Source organism: Larus michahellis (genome assembly GCF_964199755.1).
Source record: "Larus michahellis chromosome W unlocalized genomic scaffold, bLarMic1.1 SUPER_W_unloc_1, whole genome shotgun sequence".
NCBI classification, from domain to species: Eukaryota; Metazoa; Chordata; class Aves; order Charadriiformes; family Laridae; genus Larus; species Larus michahellis.
The window spans coordinates 2,128,961-2,146,775 of NW_027435888.1; the positions used below are offsets into that span (position 1 = coordinate 2,128,961).

Consider the following 17,815-nt stretch of genomic DNA (forward strand, 5'->3'; position numbering starts at 1 on the left):
TTAAAACACACAGCACAGTGGGCCGCAGCACGTGGTCTTTCAAACCACCATCGTCCTCGACAATCCTCACAAGGCACAAGGATCCATGGGTCACAGTTCCACACCTAGGGCACTGCACTTCTTCAGCCCTCACCATCGTTGTTGGTGTTGTGGGGTAACTCATTCGAATCCGTCTGCTCAAACCAGGGCTTTATCCACTTGGCTGGTACCCATCTGGTTCCAGCATCTGTAACGACACAGGCATATCCTCGAACCCAGGTTAATAGTCTACACGGTCCTTCCCACTTCCCTGTCACACTGTTTTTAACTGCTACCATGCCATTTTCCTGCCTAAAATCCCCCAGGTCTCTCTGCAGGCCTGCGCCGTGCCGCACGATTGGAGGTACAAGGCAGCGTTGAGGGAGGCGTAGGAAGTTCAGGACGTAAATGGCTTTGTTCAGTCGATCTAAAGGGCTCAGCCCTTGCTCTCCCCCTTTCTGTTTTTGAAGCAAATTTTTTAAAGACTGGTTCATGCATTCCACTATGGCTTGACCCGTCGGAGAATGTGGTGTGCCAGTCACACGTGTAATGCCCCACAGCCGTAGAAATACCTCTGTTGAACGGGCTACGTACCCTGGGCCATTATCAGTCTTTATCACACGCGGTACGCCTAAGGCCACAAACGCGCATCGCAAATGTCTTTGTACATGTTTACCGGATTCACCAGTCTGCGCAGTTGCCCAAATTGCAGTTGACTAACAGTCTACACTCAGGTGTATAAATTTCAGTTTTCCAAATTCTGACACATGGGTTACATCAGTCTGCCAGAACTCCAAAGGTCCATGCCCTCGGGGACTGACGCCTGGGTTGAAGTTAGGTATAAATGGTTGACAATCAGCACAAGTTTGCACTATACCTCGGGCGTCAGAATCCGAGATCCCAAATTGTCTGCACAGCATTCGTGCAGATTGATGGAAGAATGTATGGGAGGCACGTGCTTGCACAAACTTATCTGGAGGTGGTGCGGCCCATGCAGGAGCCACAAGTTTATCAGCTCGTCTATTGCCCTCAGCTAAACCTTCTGGGAGCCCCAAATGGCTGCGAATATGGGTGATGAAATAAGGATCGTGCCGTTCACTGAGTAGGAGCAACAGTTCATGGAGCAGGGTGAACAGCTGCTCATCTCTGACCTCCTTCAGCAAAGCACGCTCCATTCGTTGAACGATTCCAACCACATATAAGGAGTCACATACGATATTAATACCTCCTTTTGTCCACCTGCAAACCCTTCTAGTACAGCACGTAATTCTAGCTTTTGTGTGGACCCTTTACAGTCCGTGATCACAATATCATGCCATTTATTGTCCGTGTACCATGTTATTGCTGCTTTCTGTGTCTTCCCCCCAGCATCTGTAAAGATTGTCGGCCCTTGGACAGGTCGTTGAGACAACGTGGGAATTTCCTCAATGTGTCCTACTTGTAACACACTAAAAAACTTGTGCGGAGGCGAATGTACCTTAACTGTCCCAGCATAGTTCAAAAGCGCAATCTGTAACGCCATAGAGTGTCGTAAGGCCCACTGCAAGTATTCAGCTACTAAAGAAATTACCACATATTCAGGTTCCTGACCGGATATCTCAACGATCCTCTGACGCCCCTTAATCACAAGTTGCGCCATCGCCTCTATCCTCGGGGTAACCGTACGCTTTGGTTGGCCAGATAAGAAAATCCACTCCAGAATTCGTAGCGGGTCCCTTTCCTGTACCCATCGCATTACTAAAGTGAAAGGACGTTCGTCATGATTTATAATTAGTAAACCTATCGAATGATCAGGGTCCCATCGATGCGCGTAGGCGTTGATGACCTTATCACTGACCATCTGCATCGCCTTCTGCGCGTCCAAAGATAACTGTCTAGGGGCATCAACGCCACCGCCTCCTCGCAACAGGCGCATGAGAGGTGCTAAGTCTTCGCTCGTAAGACCACACAATGTACGAACCCAGTTTAGATCTCCTAAGAGTTTTTGAACATCATTCAGCGTCGAAATGTGTGTTCTAATCTCCAACTTCTGTGGCCTAACTGTAGTTTTAGCTATTTCCCATCCTAAATATTTCCAGGGTGGTTCTTTTTGAACTTTTTCTGGTGCAATTTGTAACCCTGCTTTCCCTAGTACCTGCTGCAGCTCCTCAATAGCCTTGTCACACTCTAATTGTTGTCCAGCTGTCAAGATGTCATCCATATAATGATAAATTATCCACTCAGGGTGTTTTTTCCGCACTGGTGCCAAAGTCCATGCTACGTACATCTGGCACAAGGCGGGTGAATTTTTCATTCCCTGTGGCAACACTACCCAATGATACCTGCACATAGGCCCGTTCTTATTTGTTGTTGGCACGGAAAAAGCAAATTTCGGATAGTCATCGGGGTGCAAGGATATTGTGAAAAAGCAGTCCTTCAGATCTATTATCAGAATCTCCCACCCTCTAGGGATCATGGTAGGGGATGGCAAACCTGGCTGTAAAGCACCCATGTCCTCCATAGCCTCATTAATTTTTCGTAAATCGTGCAGTAACCGCCATTTGCCACTCTTTTTTGGGATGGTAAAAATGGGTATATTCCAGGGGCTGGTTGTTAGTTCTATATGTCCCTTCTCCAACTGTTGCTGTACTAATTGCTCAATTGCTCGATTTTTTCTGAATTGAGCGGCCATTGGTCCACCCATACCGGGTCGTTCGTTTTCCACTTCAATTTCAAAATAGGTCGCCCTTCCCCAATGGCCGCCCCAGAAAACCCGTCCCCCCAGTCGTTAAGCAAGCACCCAGTTGACTTAAAGCATCCCGGCCGAGCAGGCACACCGGCGCTACTGGCACATACGGTCGTATTGAACAAGCTCCACCATCAGGCATTTGGCATTGGATCACCTCTTTGCTTATTCTTGTTGTCTGAGTTCCTCCGACCCCCATTATGGGTATAGCTGGGTCTTCTAGGGGCCAAGAGGGTGGCCAACGACCTTGACTGATAATAGTCACATCAGCGCCGGTGTCTACAAGCATATCAAGTACGCACTTTTGACCCCCTGGTGCTCTTAGGGCAACTCGCTGCAAGGGCTTTGTTTTACTGATTTCAGGGCTAAATATATATCGGCATTACCTGTTGAGCCAAAACCTTTATCCCCCCTTATCTGATTTCCGGCCGTTGGAACAGCGGCCTTAAATGGCATGACTTGTCCAATGCGAGTACCCGCTGGGATATGCACAGGTGGAGTGGGTGTCCATACCATTACTTTAATTGGACCTGTATAATCAGCGTCTATTACCCCAGGTAACACAAACAAACCCCGTCTGGTAATGGAAGATCGTCCCAATAATAGTGCACTCAGTCCATACCCCAGTGGCCCTTCCATATCAGTAGGAATGCACTGCACTTGGGAGTCTGTAAGGGTAACCTCCTTTATTGTTGCCACGTCCACTCCGGCACTCCCTGTGGTGGCAGAGGCTGCGCTACCCACGCACCCTGACCCTGAGGCCTGGTTTGTGTCATCGCACTCGGGCCCCCCGCGCTCATCAGCCCGTTTCCCAATGGCGTGCCATCCTTATGGAATTTTGAGCGGCATTCAGATGCTCTATGTCCAAATTTCTAACACCGATTTCATGTGCCCGTAAATCCTCCCGTTCCTCCGCTCCTAGCAGGCGTCATATCTGTCTCTCCCCTCTGCTTTCCTACTCTACACTGTATCTTCAAATGACCGACCTTCCCACACTTAAAGCATTTTGGTCCTGAATTATGATTACTGACCAAGGGCTTGACAGCCGCAGCAAAAGCGGAGGCCAAAAATCCTGCCTGTTCTTCAGGTGTCCCTACCCTACAGCATGCCTCTATCATGTCGGTAATGGTGGCGTGTCGAGGCAAAGTTTGCAAGACACGCTTACAGGCTGGATTTGCGTTCTCTACGGCCAATGATTGAAATACCGCCTCTTTGGCTGCCGCTGGCAGTTCTTCCCGGTCTAACGCATTCCTTAGTCTACCAAGAAACTGCATGAATCCCTCGCTGGGGCCCTGTTTTATCGTCGTATATGGGGGAGTGACCTTGCCATCCTCCGGCAACGTCCTCAGTGCTTCGCGAGCCTACTCTGCGGACTGTTGTAAGATAGTGACATCTAGCCGCGCTTGTCGCTGAGCATCAGCGAAAGGACCTGCTCCTAATAACATCTCCATGGTTGCCAGCCGCAACGGATCCCCCTCCACTCTATTCAAATTCGCTATCACTGCACGTTGTACACCATCCTCCCACCTTGATCTCCACGTTAGTTCTTGCATTGGTGGGTGTGAGGATAATGGACATCAGTGTCCGGCTATCTAAAGGAGTCATAATATTAGTAGTGAATATATTGTTAAGAAACGACTGAGTGTAGGGAGAACTAAGGCCAAAGTCATACACTAATTTTCTCGCTTCTTTTACCATCGGCCAAGGAAGACCCTCCCATCTATTGGGATTCCTTCGACCTCCCGTAGTTCCCCCCAGTATCACCGGAAATGCTGTTGGTAACATTATACCCTCTACCAAGGCATTTTGAATGATTCCTTTCCAATGCACTTGCGGATCTGGCGGCTCCCCTGAGCCCGCGGTCGCACCCCCCAACTCTCCTCCCACGTTCCCGTTACCCAACTTTCCTCCCACGTTCCTGTTACCGCCGCCCCATACCCCCCCGCTTTCACCCCGCTGTCGCCTCTCCATATTTCATATCGCTTGCTCCTCCTCTTCTTTCCATTGTCTCTGTTGTTCTCTCTCTAACTGTTCCAATTTCTGTTGCAGTGTTTTTGCCGCCGCGCATGCGCCTTGCGGCAATTCTTGTTCAGCGGGAGAGGGAGGCGACGGTGGAAGCGGTGGGTACAGTGATGGATCAAAAGGTGGTCTGGGGTGCACATCAACATGTTGCCATGGAGGCTTAGGTGGACCTTCATAAAACCCAGTTCTGGGGTTGTACCACTCTGGTGGAGGTGCCGTTGGTCTTGCTTCCGAGGGTGGCGGTGCTGGCCAGGGAACGTCCTCCTCCATCGGTTCTTCTTTCTCTGGAACTTCCTCAGCTGCAGCAGAGGGGATCAGCAGGGGATCGTCCCAAACCTTCGGACCTGGCCTGTTCGATCCCCCTCCCGTGGGTTGTAATGCTGCAAAAGCCCCGGCCGCTGTGGCTCGCTCCGCCTTCATATCTTGTAAGGTCGATAACACCAACCGCTATGTCGTCGCCAACGGTGATGCCTCTTTGTCTCCTTTACTTATCACTTCCCACAGTTTTTTCCCAACAGCCTCCCATATTTCTGATTTAAAAGCTGTCTGGGGCTCTGGTGCAAATCCGTTCTCTCTGCACCATATTAACAGCCTTCGGAGCATACGCTCATTGTATTTCACCCCTCTCTTAGAGAGGATATGCAGGAGAAGTCTTAATAGAGCCCCTTCTTCTTTTGTTACTTGTTGCCCCATCTCCTGTCCCAGCTGCTCACCTCTCTCCGGGTGTCCGTGGCCACGTTGTCTGTTTATTCCGGATTGCCGCCCAATCCGCCCGGTCTCAGTCCAGCTGAGCCATCCTCCAGCCGGTGGATCTCCTTCTGGGTCTTCCGCCCCTCGCGTTCCATTGCTCAAGCCAAGCGCCGATCGGGATCACGTCGGGGTCACCATCTGAGCAGAAATAACTGGACTCCAGACGATCCAATGTGAATCAACAGAAGCCGTTTATTAAGCACAGATCATCATCTTTTATACCCTGCATTGTAGCTGTACCCGTGACTCGCTTATTTCTGATTAGCTAGTTACACTGTCCACGCGCTGTGCATGCAGTTCATTCACACATCAGATTGGTTACAAGAATTCGCGTCGTAAATTGCTTAGTCACTAGCACAACATGTTTTCTGCCATCTCAGTCCCGTTTTTCCCATGTACTAATTCCATCTTCTACCACCTGTTTTGCCCTTAATCTACTCTCTCACAGCAGGGAGGCTGGCTCACATGGCCATTTTCTCTCAGATACATTCCTACAATCCCGTACCTCCCCAGTGCAGTTCTGCGTCTTCTCCCTGGACCCCAACCTGCACCCAAACCCCAAACCCATCCTGGTCACCATCACGGTGCGGGGCCCTATGGGGCTGGGGCAGCTCTATGGGGCGGCCCTATGGGTCTGAGGGTGGTCTCCTCTGGGGTGGGGTAGGGAAGGTCCTAAAACTAAATGGACACTTACCTTCAACTTGCACTCAAAAAGGTGGATTTTGAGCTCTGGGACACAAACGGGATGAGTAACATGAATGAGTTAATAAAAATGGAAATCAAGGACTTGTGAGGTCCCGCTCAGCTGACAGGCCAGGAAGAGGCCCATGGGTTGTGTAGGAACTGGTGAAGTCACTGCTGGCCGCGTACCTGGTAGGGCAGGAGCAGGAACATGGGTGGTATCACGGGTGCCTGAGTAGATGATGCCACTAAAATAGTATTTGGTCCCCACCCCAATATGGGGTTTTTGGAAGAACCATCGTCAGCAGAAGCCCGGACACAGCACACACACACGTGTGACAGCGGGACTCCTGAGCACGCAGCAGCAGCAGCAGGAGGGCGCAAGGTCACGGTCACCGTAACCCCTGCGCACACAGGGGTGGCAGCAGGAGGGACGGGAGCTCCTTCTTCAGGTTCTTCTGCTCCTCCTTGACGTGCTCCTCCCCCGCCTCCAAGAACTCCAGCTCCTGCTGCAGCTTCTCCTGCCACAGCTGGAGGTCGGGGGGAGGTCCTGCCTGCCCCCACCATCTGCCTGCACCCCCTCCTGCCCGCCGCCCGCCTGCATGGACCCTCTCCTGCCTGCATCCCCCGTGCCCACACCCACCTTATGGCAGGTTTCAAGGTCCTCCAGGTCCTCGGGTTCCGGCACCAGGAAGGACAGAGACGGGGGAGGGCGTGGGGCGGCAGCTCCTCCTGGGGGGGCGTGGGGGGGCTGCACCCAGGGGTGGCGGCACCCGGGGGGAGGGTGGTGGTGGTGAAACCCAGATGAGAGAGGACACCTGGGCAAGGGGAGGCACCTGGACATTGCGGGGGGACAGTACCCATGGGTTGGGGAGGGCATTCAGAGACTGGGGGGGCCCCCATAGGAGAAGTCGCCCAGAGACTGGGGGGGCTGTCACCCATGGGGGGGCACCCAGAAACTGGAGGGAGACACCAGAGATGGCGAGGGGGTACCCAGAGACTCGGGGGGCACACAGAGATGGGGGGAGGCACCCAGATATTCGGGGGGGCGCAGCCAGAAAGTGGGGGGGCACCCTCGGATGGGGGGGAGACCCAGAACCGTGGCGGGACCCGGAAGCGGGTGCGGGATCACGCGGACATGGCGGGGGGGGACCGAGCGATGAGCGCGACCCGGTAGCGGGGGCCGCCCACGGGCGGGTGGGGGCCGGGGGGGTCCCGGGAGAGTCTCAGCGGTGTCCCGTCCCCCCCCCAGGGTGTCCCCAGGGTGTCCCCGGGCCAACAGACCTGCGCGACCTCCCGCGGCGACCCCAGCTCCGCCATGCTGCCGCGCGTCACAGGGCAACGCCCACCGCGGCCGGAAACCGCGCCCACTTCCGGCGCAGGGGATGATGGGAGATGGAGTACGGGCCGGTGCGGACCAGTGATCCCAGTACGGGCCAATAATCCCAGTATGGACCAGCATAGAGCGATCCCAGAGCGGTCCCAGTGCTCCCAGTAGGACCCCCTGACTCCCCGCCGTGCTCCCAGTCCTGCCAGTTTGACGCCCTGACTACTCCAGTGCCCCCAGTGCTGACCCAGTCCTCCCAGTATGACCTACTGACTCCCCCCAGTGCTCCCAGGGTTCCCAGTATGACCCCCTGACTCTCCCCACAGCTCCCAGTGCTGTCCCAGTGCTCCCAGTGCGGTCCAGTTCTCCCAGTATGACTCCCTCACTCCCCCCAGTACTCCCAGTGCGCTCCCAGCACTCCCATTATGAGTTGTTGACTCCCCCCATTGCTCCCAGGGTGCTCCCAGTGCTCCCGGTATGACTCCCTGGCTCCCCCCAGTGCTCCCAGTGCGGTCCCAGTGCTCCCAGTATGACTCCCTGACTCCCCAAAGTGCTCCCAGTTCTGTCCCAGTGCTCCCAGTACAACTCGCTGACTCCGCCCCGTGTTCCCAGTGCTGTCCCTGTGCTCCCAGTATGACCCTCTCACTCCCCCAAGTGCTCCCAGTGCTTTCCCAGTGCTCCCAGTATGAACCCCTGACTCCCCACAGTGCTCCCAGTGCTGTCCCAGTGCTCCCAGTATGACTCCCTGACTCCCCCCAGTGCTCCCAGTGCGGTCCCAGTGCTCCCAATATGACTTCCTGACTCCCCCCAGTTCGCCCAGTGCTGTCCCAGTGCTCCCAGTACAACACCCTGACTACCCGCAGTCCTCCCGGTGTGGTCCCAGTGCTCCCAGTATGACCCCCTGACTCCCCCCAGTGCTCGCAGTGCTGTCCCAGTGCTCCCAGTATGACTTCCTGACTCCCCCCAGTGCTCCCAGTGCTGTCCCAGTGCTTCCAGTATGACTCCCTCACTCCTCACAGTGCTCCCAGTATCACTCTCTGGTTACTCCCAGTGCTCCCAGTATGGTCCCAGTGCTCCCATGGTGTGTTTTAGCCTCAGACGACAACAAAGAACCACGTGCCGCTCGCTCGGGCCTTCCCAATACGGGAAGAATCGGAAGAAAAAAGGCAAGACTCTTGGGTTGAGACAAAGGCAGTTTCACAGAACAGCAAAGGGAACAAGAAAACAACAACAATCACACGGACAGAGGAATGTACAAACACGATTACGGAACCGCCCCTCCCCGCCGCTCCCCGACCGGACCCAGGACACCCCAGCCCGCTCCAAGCAGAGATGTCCTGCCCCCTCCCCCGGCAGCTCAGGGTGGGCATGGCTCACATGGCATGGAATACCTGCGTCGTGGGGAGAAGTAACCCTGTCCCCGCCGCAACCAGGACATTATCCACCCCTTATTCCAGACCATCTATGCCATGCCCACATCTTACAGGTTCCAATGAATTGCCACCACTTTCCCCTGTCATGTATATATATACGTATATATTCATGCAGATATAGTGCCCTTAGTCTATGGGCCATCCCTCCAACGTGTCCGTTGAGTTCATTTCATCCATGGCTCTGGGCTCCATCTGTTAGAACAGTCTGTGTCCTGGAGAGAATTAACCCTATCCCTGCCGGAACCAGGACAGCAGCCCAGAAAGCCAATCATAGCCTGGGCTGCATCTACAGAAGCGTGGCCAGCAGGTGGAGGGAGGGGATTCCCCGTCTCTACTCCAATCTCATATGACTTCATCTGGAATACTGCGTCCAGTTCTAGGGGACCCAGCACAAGAAAACTTGGAACTGCTAGAGTGGGTCAAGGGAAGGATCACCAAAAATCATTCGAAGGCTGGAAGACCTCTCCTAGGAAGAGAAACTGAGAGAGTTGATGTTGTTGAACGTGGAAACAAAAAAGCACCAAGGAGACCTTCTTACGGCCTTTTACTCTATGAGGGAGGCTTATAGAGGAGAGAGAGAGAGATTTTACCAGGGCCAGTAATGACAGGACAAGGGGCAATGGCTTTACACTGAAGGAGGGTGGATTTAGACTGGACATAGGGAGGAAATTTTTCACAATGAGGGTGGTGAGACACTGGAAAAGGTTGCCCAGAGAAGTTCTGGATTCCCCATCATTGGAGGTGTTCAGGGTCAGGTAGGGCAGGGCTTTGAGCATCCTGATCGCAGATGTCCCTAAAAAACAGGGATTGGACTAGATGATCTTTAAACGTCCCTCCAAACCAAAACCATTCTGGGATGCTATGAGGGCAGATGTGGCCACGCCAGTGCTGAGTCAAGGGGGACAATAACTCCCCTTGTCTGGGTGGCCACATCCCTTCTAACACCACCCCATATGCAGCCGGCCTTAATGGTGCTGAGCCTTTACCAGAGGCTCATATGGCATCCCTCAAAATGCCCAGGCCCCTCTCCTCAGACTCACTCCTCACCTCGTCCTCTCCCACTTTGCCCCTTCTCCTTCAAAAACTTGAGGAGGTTTCTGTTGGCCACATCCCCAGGTGTCTCAAGGTCCCTGTGCACTGAAGCTCCAGCACGTCAGCATTTAAACTGCATGTGCAGATGGCTCATGCTGAGTCGTGGTTCCTCTAACAAGACAATTGAGTAGCTGTAGGACAGCAGAGGTAAGAAAAGGGGTTACTAGTGTCATGGACGTCATGAGGAAGGTGGAAAGTGCCACTGTCACCATCTCAGAAACACCAAGGGAAGGGCCAACAAGGAAACGGTGAAAAAGAGTTGGCTCTTTGTATGGGAGGGGATGAGGATGATCCAGAAGAAGAACTTGAGAGTGGAAAAAGAGTGGAAAAGGGCATGAAAGGAAAAGAGGAACATCAGATTGCTTGGTTGGGAGGGAGCTTTCAGATCACCTAGTCCAACCATCAACCTACCTCTGACAAAAGCCATCACTAAACCATAGCTCTAAGCACTATGTCTGCCCGTCTTTTAAATACCTCCAGGGATGGTGCCTCAAAAACTTCCTGGGCAGCCTGTTCCAATGCTTAATAACCCCCTCAGTGTAAAAAGTTTTCCTAATATCCTGCCTAAACCTCCCCTGGCACAACTTGAGGCCGTTTCCTTTGGTCCTATCGCCTCTTACTTGGGAGAAGAGACCGATCCCTACCTCTCTACAAACTCCTTTCTGGGAGTTTTAGAGTAAGAAGGTCTCCCCTCAGCCTCCTTTTCTCCAGGCTAAACAATCCCAGCAGTCTCAACTGCTCCACATAATGTTTATTCTCCAGATCCCTCACCAGCTCCTTTGCCCTTCTCTGGTCCTGCTCCAGCACCTCAATGTCTTTTTTGTGGTGAGGGGTCCAAAACTGGACACAGTACTCCAGGTGGGGCCTCACCCGTGCCAACAGGGGGACAATCACTTCCCTACTCCTGCTCACCACACTGTTCCTGATACAGGCCAGGATGCTGGTGGCCTCCTTGGCCACCTGGGCACGCTGCTGGCTCATATTCAGCCGGCAGTTGACCAACACCCCCAGGTCCTTTCCTGCGGGGCAGCTCTCCAGCCACTCCTCCCCAGGCTTGTAACGCTGCATGGGGTTGGTGTGACCCAAGTGCAGGACCCGGCACTTGGCCTTGTTGAACCTCAAACCATTGGCCTTGGACCATCAATCCAGCCTCTCCAGATCCCTCTGCAATGCCTTTCTACCCTTAAGCAGGTCGACACTCCCACCCAACTTGGTGTCATCTGCAAACTTACTGAGGGTGCACTCGATCCCCTCGTCCAGATCATTGATAAAGATCTTAAAGTGAACTGGCCCCAATTCCGAGCCCTGGGGAACAAGCATCAGGGTGACCATCTGCACACAAACATTAACAGCTGACCAAATGGAGCTTGAGTCCAGGGGCAGCTGGAGAAACGCTGGGATTTGGCCAACAGAAATGTCTTGAAGTCTTTCAAGGAGAAGTGGCCAGTCCTGCATCCCGGGGAAGAATAACCCCAATGCAGCAGGACAGGCTGGGACCTGATGTGCTGAGCAGTGACCCTGCGGAGACGGGGCTGGGCACCCTGAGGGACGCCTCATGAGCCAGTGGTGCACGCTCACTATGAACAAGGCCGGCTGCCTACGGGGCTGCAGGAGGAGGAGCGTGTGCCCCCCAGGCAACTTGAGTCACCTTCCCCTTTGACTCAGCACTGCTGTGGTCCAACGCACACAGCTGTGTCCCAGTGTGTGGCTCCCCATTTTGGAGAAGTGGAGAGGAGCTGGAGAGTGTCCAGAGGAGGTCTGCCACGATGGCCTTTAGGGCCCAGTGCACGTGTGCTTGGTGGAGAGGCTGAGGGACCTGGGCTTCTCTGGCCCAGTGGCAGGGAGGCTCTGGGCACTATTGGAATAGCCTGAACCTGGTTGGAGGGTTGTTTCAGAGACAATGGATCTTTTCTTTGGTGGGAAACAGCAGGAGAAAGAAATAATGCAACAAAGGTCAGCTTGGGAGGTGGAGACTGGACACCAGGAGAAAGAAATGCCACTGCAAGGGCAGCGCTGTGCTGCAACAGATCACCCAGAGGGAGTCGGGATCAGCCCAAGGCGTTGTGTTTCAGGACCAGCCAAGGACGATGGAGAGAGATGAGTAAAGGCAGTGAGATGCTGAGGGGAGAGCAAGACGGGGAAGCAGGGGGGATGTCTGCAGCCTGCAGGGGAAGAGGAGCAGATGTGGGACACCATAGCACAGCCTGTGGTGGAGACGATCAAGGGAGTTGGCAAGGCTGAAAGCCCCCAACAGTGCTTATGCCTTTCTCCTCTTGGCTGTGGCTGTTGTCTGTGCCACCAAGGCTACCAGAAGACACCTTATCCTTACAGCACTAGGGCCTTAGCGCCTCCTCTTCCCCACCCGGGAGCCATCATTCTGTCTTTCTGCCCTTGGCATTGCATGTCCTCCCATCACAATGCCCCAGGAAGAGCCCTGAGCTGTGCTTGTGGGGCAGGATCTCCCTTCCCAGGGGCTGGAGGCCAGGGCTTGGCCCTTTGCCTTCCTCTCACACATTCAGCATTAGCCAGCGTCAGAGACACCTCTCCATTGCCTTTGCCTACCTGCCCTCACTGCCTCCAGTTTTACAACGAATGAGCCCCCAGGAGCCTTTGGCACTAATGGTCCTCCGTAGGACCCATTAACGCTCCAAGAAACTTTCAAAATTACATCTGACGTTGACGTCTGGAGAGGTTTCATCAGCTTCCCCTGTGTCTGAGCTTCATGGGCTCAGCACCAAAACCACCAGAGGTGTCAATAAAACGCCTTGGGCTGGTCCTGCTCAGTACAGAAATGGGGGTTGGCCGGGCGGCAGGAATCTCTGTTCGCTGCTCGGGATGGGCATCGGGGGGTAAGCAATTGTACTGCATCACTCCTGGTTTCCTATATGCTTTTACAATGATTGCTAGTTTCTTTCCCGTTACTGGTCTATCAAACTGTCTGTATCTCAACCCATGAGATTTTTATTCCTTTTTCTCCCTCTTCTCCCTATCCCTCTGCAGGGGATCAGGGGGCAGTGAGTCAAGAGCTGCGTTGTCTTTCCCCCCCAACAAGGCTGAGGAGTGAGCTGGCTCTGCTCATGTCACTGCAGTTTGAGGACAACCAGGAGTTTCCTTGAGGTTTTCCTCCAGGAATATGCTGAGCAGCTCCTCTGCGTTACAAGTGGATTACAGATGAGGTAACTAGTGAATGGCAGAAGCTGTAACACCTTTCCCACATCCCCGCTGCTATGGAGCAGGGATGACTCCTTGGAAGTCCACAAGCAGAGCTCTGCTCCTCACGGCACACTTGGCCAGCAACAATGAGAGCTCCAACAAGGGAAATGCAGAAAGCTCCCGCAAAAAAGGACACAGGCAAAGTGTGTTTCCGGGGCTTGGGTTTGGAAGGGCAGGCAACGGGAAGGGATTTGCTCAGAGCTGTCCTGACTTGTGAGTGTGCTTTCCTCCTTTGGCAGTACCTCGGGAACAAAGGGATCCAATGTCCAACGGCAGCTCCATCACCCACTTCCTCCTCCTGGCATTCGCAGACACGCGGGAGCTGCAGCTCTTGCACTTCTGGCTCTTCCTGGGCATCTACCTGGCTGCCCTCCTGGGCAATGGCCTCATCATCACTGCCGTAGCCTGTGACCACCGCCTCCACACCCCCATGTACTTCTTCCTCCTCAACCTCGCCCTCCTCGACCTGGGCTGCATCTCCACCACTCTGCCCAAAGCCATGGCCAATTCCCTCTGGGACACCAGGGCCAGCTCCTTCTCAGGATGTGTTTCCCAGGTCTTTTTCTTTGCCTTCTTGATGTCAGCAGAGTTTTATCTTCTGACAGTCATGGCCTATGACCGCTACGTTGCCATCTGCAAACCCCTGCACTATGGGTCCCTCCTGGGCAGCAGAGCTTGTGTCCACATGGCAGCAGCTGCCTGGGGCAGTGGCTTTCTCCATGCTCTCCTGCACACTGCCAATACATTTTCAATACCTCTCTGCCAAGGCAATGGCCTAGACCAGTTCTTCTGTGAAATCCCCCAGATCCTCAAGCTCTCCTGCTCAGACTCAGACTACCTCAGGGAAGTTGGGCTTATTGTGTTTGGTGCCTTTTTTTCTTTTGCGTGTTTTGTTTTCATTGTGGTGTCCTACGTGCAGATATTCAGGGCCATGCTGAGTATCCCCTCTGGGGAGGGACGGCACAAAGCGTTTTCCACGTGCCTCCCTCACCTGGCCGTGGTCTCTCTCTTTATCATTTTTGGCATGTTTGCCTACCTGAAGCCCACCTCCATCTCCTCCACAGATCTAGACTTAGTGGTGTCAATTCTGTACTCGGTGGTGCCTCCAGCAGTGAACCCCCTCATCTACAGCATGAGGAAGCAGGAGCTCAGGGATGCCCTGACTAAACTGTTGCAATATACTCTATTTCACCCTCAATGAGGTAACTGTCTTTCTCCTACGACTCCCAGCATATTCATAGAAAATAGCAGGACGACCTTTTGTTCATAACCTTTTTACGTGCTTTCTTTGGTAGTTTCTTTCTTTCTTTTCTTTCTTTCTTTCTTTCTTTCTTTCTTTCTTTCTTTCTTTCTCTTTCTTTCTTTCTTTCTTTCTTTCTTTCTTTCTTTCTTTCTTTCGTTCCTTTTTTTTCCTTCCTATATTACTTGCTTTCTTTTCTCTCTTTCTCTCTTTCACTGTTTCTCTTTTTCTCTCTTCCTCTTATTTTAAGCTTGTGATAATATTATTCCTAAGCTCACATTTTTAGCATCCCAATGATGAGATGTACATGAGAAGCCAGACTCCCTCCATACTTGAAACAAAATAAAGGCAGCAGCAGAAAATCAAGCAGTGAATGAATGCTTTATTTTGCTTTGCTTACACACGCAGCTTTGGCTTTACCTGGGCTGAGCTGGGAAGTGCTCGGGAGAGGAAAACACCAGTGCAGAGCTCAGCTGTGTCAGTGTGAAGGCTGGGTGCACACAGCAGTGTTCTCACACAGCCAGGCCTTCTGGAGAGACAGGAAGGACCAGCAGAGCAGGACCTGCTCTGTGCCACGGTCCCTGGACACCCCGGGGAACCTGCCCCAGGGTAATCGTCACCAACCAGCCCCTCACAGCTGCAGCAGCAGCCACTCACCTCAGCTCAGAGAGCTGGTCTGTCCCTCCATGGAGGGACACAAAATGACTGCATCAGAAGTTTGTTCTTGCATCACAGACTTAGGAATACACATTTCATGTGTGTGATGAGATGAATTTGAGGGAGCACAAGTGCCAGCAGCTACTCCTAGGAGTGTCCTGTTGTGGGAAACTCAGCTTATTGATATCCCTTCATGTTTTGAGTAAAATTCCTTTGGTAACCACCACTGGCATGTGCTTCCTTGGGTGTAGGTCATAGAGACATCGAATCATAGAATCACAAAATGGTTCGGGGCTGCAAGCGCACATTGCCAGCTCATGTTCAGTTACTCCAACCCCAGCATCCTCACGCCCTTCTCTGCAGGGCTGCTCTCAATCCCTTCGTCAACACACTCCATGAGTCTCCTGCACTGCTCACAGCTTCATGGGATGCTCTTCCAGCAGCTGCCAGGGTGACTGGAGTCCCCCAGTAGATCTCAGCCTCTGAGTGTGGTGCTTCCTGGAGGTGAAGTAAGAACGCTTCGTCAAAAGGCTCCTCTTGCTCGGGTGGCCTGTAGCAAACCCCAGCCGCGAGGATTCCAGCTGCACAAGGGTGCTCAGCTCCTCCTCTTTGTTCCCCAGGCTGCGTGCGTTGGTACAGAGGCACTTCAGCTGGGCCACTGACCATGGCAACTTCTTTAGAGGAACACAGCCCCTGGGATTGGCTGCCTGCCTCCTTTGGCCCAGAAGTGCTTGGATATAAAACTATAAGATTGGTAGGCAATATATACACCTAGAGGAATATATCTATGAAAGGAAGTGTATAATTCTATTAATAAATTTATTTATTCATTTATAAGTAGATACACTACTTATAAATATATCTAGATATGTATATACATTTTGATCTAGGTCAACATTAATAAAGGTATAGAAATTAAATTAATAATTTTGAATTGAAAATTTTGAATATTTGTAAATTTGAATTGTCATTTTGAATTGAATAAATCCTTCTTCAATAAGATTTAGTGTAGTGAAGAATTAGAGTTTAAATGTGAACGGAAGCAGAAGGAAAAGGCCGGGTGGGGGTCCCCCACTTTACCAGGCTGCAGAACAAGCCCTGACAGGGTGGGCTGGGGGGAATTCAAGAGGGCGGAGGGGTGCCCGAAAGGTGGTGGGGCACGGACACGCTGGAACATGCCCAGGGGCTACGGCCCCCTTCTAGGAGGGGTGAGCAAGTGACGGAGAGGGGGGTCAGTACTGGCTTGGGTCCCCCCAAAAGATGAGCACGCAGCAAATAGGTTGGTCTGTGCTTGTGAGGAGCTGCTGCCTGAGTAGCCAACAGGCCAAGAGGAGGCTTCTGGTCTGTGTAGGAGCTTGTGAGGAGTCGTATCTCAGAGGTGAGCAGACAGCAAGCAGGGGGAGATGTGAGGGTCAGGTCTCTGGTGCCTGAGTAGCTGATAGAGCAGGAGCAAGGCCAGGGCTCCTGTAGGGGCTGGTGAGGTCACTGGTGCTGGTGTAACTGATAGGAGACACGTGGCTTGGGCTTGTCCTTGGGATGTCACTCTTGGCTGAGTAGCTGATAAGGCAGGCCCAGGTGCACAGCTCGTGTAGGTGCCTGTGAGGTCACTGCAGCCTGAGTCCCTCACCGGCAAGTACGTGGCAAATGGGCAGATACGCACTTGTGAGGTCCCGCTCAGCTGACAGGCCATGAGCTGACCCACGGCTCGTGTACGTTTGGTGAGATCCTTCATGTCTGGACACCTGACAGGCCAGGAGCAGGCCCACGCCCTGCGTCTGTGCTTATGAGGTCGCTCACGCCTGAGTAGCCAGTGGGCCAGGAACAGGCCTAGGGATTGTGTAGGTGCCTGGAGGTCACTGGTGCCTGCGCAGACGACAGGCCAGGAGCCGTCACCTGGCTTGTGGATGTCTCTGCGATGTCACTGGTGCCTGAGGAGCCCAGGAGAAACATGTCTTGTGTTGGGTGTTTTGAGGTCCCAGGTGCCTGAGAAGCTGGTAGGCCAGGACTAAGCCCCCATCTTGTGTAGGTGTTTGCAAGGTCACCTGTGACCGCTGAGCTGACAGGCCAGGAAGAGGCCCATGGGTTGTGTAGGAGCTGGTGAAGTCACTGCTGGCCGCGTACCTGGTAGGGCAGGAGCAGGAACATGGGTGGTGTAGGGTGTTGTGGTGTCACGGGTGCCCGAGTAGATGACAGGTTGGGAGCCAAGCAGTAGTTTATGTAGGTGTTTGTGAGGTCATTGGTATCTGAATACCTGATAGGCCAGGAGCAGGAACGTGGCTTGTGAATGTCGCTCTTGTGATTTCACCGCTGCCTGTGTAGCTTTTGGGCAAGGAGCAGGCATATGGCTTGTGTGGCCGCTTCTGATGCCATTAAGATAATACTTGGACCCCACCCCAATATGGCTTTTTGGAAGAACCATCGTCATCAGAAGCCTGTACACAACACGCACACACGTGTGACAGCGGGACTCCTGAGCACGCAGCAGCAGCAGCAGCAGGAGGGTGTGAGGTCATGGTCACTGTAACCCCTGAGCACACGGTGGTGGCAGCAGGAGGGACGTGAGGTCACTGTCAGTACCACTCATGAGCACACGGCAGCAGAAGTAGGAGAGTGTGAGGTCACCGTCAGTATAACCCACGAACACACAGCTTTGGCAG

At 53.2% G+C, this 17,815-nt stretch overlaps 2 protein-coding genes across 2 annotated transcripts in view; both read left to right on the forward strand.

The window, feature by feature from the left end:
- Positions 1 to 17,815, forward strand: part of LOC141736708 (scavenger receptor cysteine-rich type 1 protein M130-like) — a 68,816-nt gene that overhangs the window by 41,373 nt on the left and 9,628 nt on the right. The window lies entirely within an intron of this gene.
- On the forward strand, positions 13,524 to 14,462 carry LOC141736663 (olfactory receptor 14A16-like). Its single transcript, XM_074571216.1, has one exon. It carries the CDS (start codon positions 13,524 to 13,526, stop codon positions 14,460 to 14,462), a length of 939 nt encoding a protein of 312 aa, XP_074427317.1.